Source organism: Bos javanicus, chromosome 21 (genome assembly GCF_032452875.1).
Source record: "Bos javanicus breed banteng chromosome 21, ARS-OSU_banteng_1.0, whole genome shotgun sequence".
NCBI classification, from domain to species: Eukaryota; Metazoa; Chordata; class Mammalia; order Artiodactyla; family Bovidae; genus Bos; species Bos javanicus.
The window spans coordinates 69582321-69585883 of NC_083888.1; the positions used below are offsets into that span (position 1 = coordinate 69582321).

The window sequence follows — 3563 nt, forward strand, 5'->3', positions numbered from 1 at the left end:
AACTGTCAATGTCTATATAAGGACACAAGGTAACAGTGTTTATGTTAAGACACTAATAAAAGTTAGCATGTGGGTGAATTTGCAGGACAGAACCTGTGAATGATGAGAATCATTGCATATGCAGCACTGGGGAACTCTGACACTGGAGCCTTAGACACTGCTTGCTCCAGATTCTAATGTGTAGTTTGACAGAAAGAAGGAGGTTGTGTCTCTTCCTTCCTCATGTACAAAACAATAGAAAGATTAAAATGTTTAAATATCTTGTGTCCTTTCAAACCTAACAGGTTTTAAATAAACGAGTCAAGTGTTTTACTGAGTTCCTTTGAGAGCAGAAGAAGGAGAAAAAATTTTCGCTGTAGAGTATTATGTGTGTGTGTGTGTGTGTGTGTGTGTGTGTGTTTGCATAAAGCTATCCTTGCTTCAAGGAAAAATTAAAAATATATATATACACACACAGTTATCTGAGAGTGACATAAACCACAACAATGAAATACCAGGATACAGAAGAGGGTCAGAGGTGCTGCTCCTGGGCAGGAGGAGGAAAGAGAAGCTCTGAGGAGAATCCCCCCCAGGCCTCCCACCGCCCAAGGCCTCTTCTACACCTGCTCCAGGGCTCAGCTCTGTACTGAGTCCTGAGCGCCCCCTGGTGGTCACGGGCCCCTATGCAGGGAGGTTTTTGTCTGGGCTCACACTGACTTCCCCTCACTGTGTCTCTTGCACAGTAGTATGTGGCTGAGTCCTCAGGTGTCAGGCTGCTCAGTGACAGAGAGACTTGGCTCTTGGAGTTGTCCTTGGTGATGCTGAGCCGGGATTTCAGGCCTGGGTTATAGCCTGTGCTTCCACCACTGCTTATATCACCAAGCCACTCCAGCGCCTTTCCTGGAGCCTGGCGGACCCAGTGTATACCATATCTGGTTAATGATAATCCAGAGGCCGTGCAGGTGAGGGAGAGGGTCTGTGAGGTCTTCACCAGGCTGGGGCCCGACTCCTGCAGCTGCACCTGGGACAGGACGCCTGTGGAGAGAGAGAAGCACGGTGACCCATGGACTCAGATGCAGCTTCCCCACGTGCCCATGTCTGACCCAGAGACACTCACCTCTGGGGGCTGAGAGCACAAAGAGGAGGGTCCACAGTGGGTTCATCTTCGAGCAGATGAGAGTCCCCACTCCCACAAGTCTCTTCAAGCCTCAGGAGGAGCCTGAATTAAAGGGAGCTGGTGCTGTGTTTCTACCCTGTGACCTGAGTGGATATTTGCATACAGGAGGGACCTGTGTATAAAAGCAGAAAGCAGTGAATAGAGGTCCTGTCTATGGGGCTCCCCCTGTGAGGGGTTGCTGACTGTGTCCTCAGAGAACTCAGGCCGTCCTGGGGTCCCCCTCCCCACACCAGGAAGACGATTGAGGAATGAAATGATGAAGGAGGGCTGGTCAGGAAAAAAGATGCTTTCAGGGAACACGGCAGATTTGGGAAGAGACTTTAATCCCACGAACGTGTTTACCTTTACTCATGATATGCCCACCACACATTCAGGTACCAGCCCTTTGTTACACACAAACTCTCATTTTTTTTTTCTTTACTGATTAGCTGATGTTTACTTACTCCATATACAAACAAAGAGAAAAATATACATGTAATAATCACATTGAATTCAAATGGAGTTTAGTACAATTTAATGTTTATCCGAATTCCCAAAGCATTTATATTTCCCTTTGCTTTCTTGACTGTTTTTTCATCTTGAACAGCTTAAATAACCTCAAGAATCACTCTAGAGGTGGTTTGTTCAGAGTAATTAAACGCAGTATTAATTCTGTGGACAAAGTAGACATTTCTGCTGAGATGCTCGTCTTCCCAGCACGGCTGACTTGCCCAGTGGGCTGCATTTTCCTGTGCACAAGTGAGTGTCTGCAGGAACTCGTGAACCTCAGCATCTCCTCCCTGAGGGTGGACACTGAGACCCCAAGTCTGCTGAGGACTGAGGACACACAGCTCCTAGTAGCTCCTTAGGGCTCTGCTCCCCCGTCTCCCTGTGGCCCTGCGGCTGTGTCCTCACACCTGCATTTCTGTGTGTGAGGATGTAGACTGGGGCTGACGACAGTCACAGCATGTGTGGACTTTACAGCGGGTTTGCCCGGGGTGGGGAGAGCTGTCATCAGTGTCATCAGTGGTGTTATCCCTCCTGGAGCAAAAAAGACCAGTGTGTGTCCCCACTCTGACTGATGCCCTGCCCATGTGACCCTGGTCTTCTGCCCTGAGATGTCATCCCTTTGGGTCTGGCACAGGTCAGCTCTTCTCAGCACACGTGTCTCACCTGTACACTGACTGAGTTAGAACCTACTGTCTATGCAAAGCCCTTCCCAGTCTGGCTTTGGCCACAGCAGTTCTGCACGAGCATGTCTTCTGTGCCAGATCCCGTTTCCCGAGACATGAATGAGCTCTGGGGAGAGGCCCCACCTCATTGTGCCTCCGAGTTTGTGGGGTCACTTGTGCCCGGTGCTATGCAACATGGCCAAGAATCCTGAATTGGCCCTGGAACTCTGGCCTCTGCCATCCCAGTCACTGAGCTTCTGGATGTGTCCTCATCCCTTGGCTCAACACCTTCATCCATCATCAAAGCCAGTGGAGTCTTGTGGTGCACGCCTAACAGGCTGTCCACTCTCCAGTAGTTTCTCTGATCTCGTGATCCCACTGGACCACCTGTAAAACCCAAATATGCTTCTCATCTCACGGGACTGGAAGGCTGCAGACACTTCCCCAAATCCACTGCCAGTTGGTTTCTAGGGGGTTTAGTTTATGGCATCAGACGTGGGATCCAGAGAGTCCCCAACAACTCCTAAGCCATGAGCAATCTGATGCTGGTACCCACTCTGACCTGTTGAGTTCAGTGCGGTCTCGTAGCTTTGTGTAGAGTCTTTAGGGTTTTCTATCTACAGTGTTCTGTAGATAATGAGAATTTTGCCTCTTGTGGTAAAGAATCCACTTGCAATGTAGGAGAGCTGGGTTGACTCCCCGGGTGTGAGTTTCCCTGGAGTAGGAAATGGCAACCCACTCCAGGATTCTTGCATAGAAAGGACAAAGAAGACTGGCACGCAACAGTCCATGGGGTACACACACACACACCTGTTACACACACACACAGTCTTGTCACACAAACACACCTGTTACATAGACATACAGGCACACACAATCACACACACAACACACCTGTCACACACACAACTGTCACACACACACACCTGTCACAAACACACACCTGTTACACACACACATACTTGTTACACACAGCTGTCACAACACTCACTTTTACACACACACACACACACACAAAATTGTCACAGACACACAAACACCTGTCTCACACACACACCTGTCACACACACACCTGTCACACACACACCTGTCACACACAAACACACAACTGTTACACCCACAAACACACACAGCTGTTACACACACACACACTACTGTCACATACACACATACCTGTCACACAGGTATACAGACACACACTCACACACACAACACACCTTCCACACACACGCACATGTCAACATGCACACACCTGT

The 3563-nt window shown here is 49.0% G+C and overlaps 1 gene segment (V, D, J or C); it reads right to left on the reverse strand.

Annotated features, from left to right (window-relative positions):
* Positions 1-511: 511 nt before the first annotated feature.
* LOC133234052 (Ig heavy chain V region MC101-like) lies at positions 512-1204 on the reverse strand. The segment is given in 2 exon segments: positions 512-1014; positions 1097-1204. Coding segments are annotated over 2 exon segments (549 nt in total).
* Between the last annotated feature and the right edge of the window lie 2359 nt (positions 1205-3563).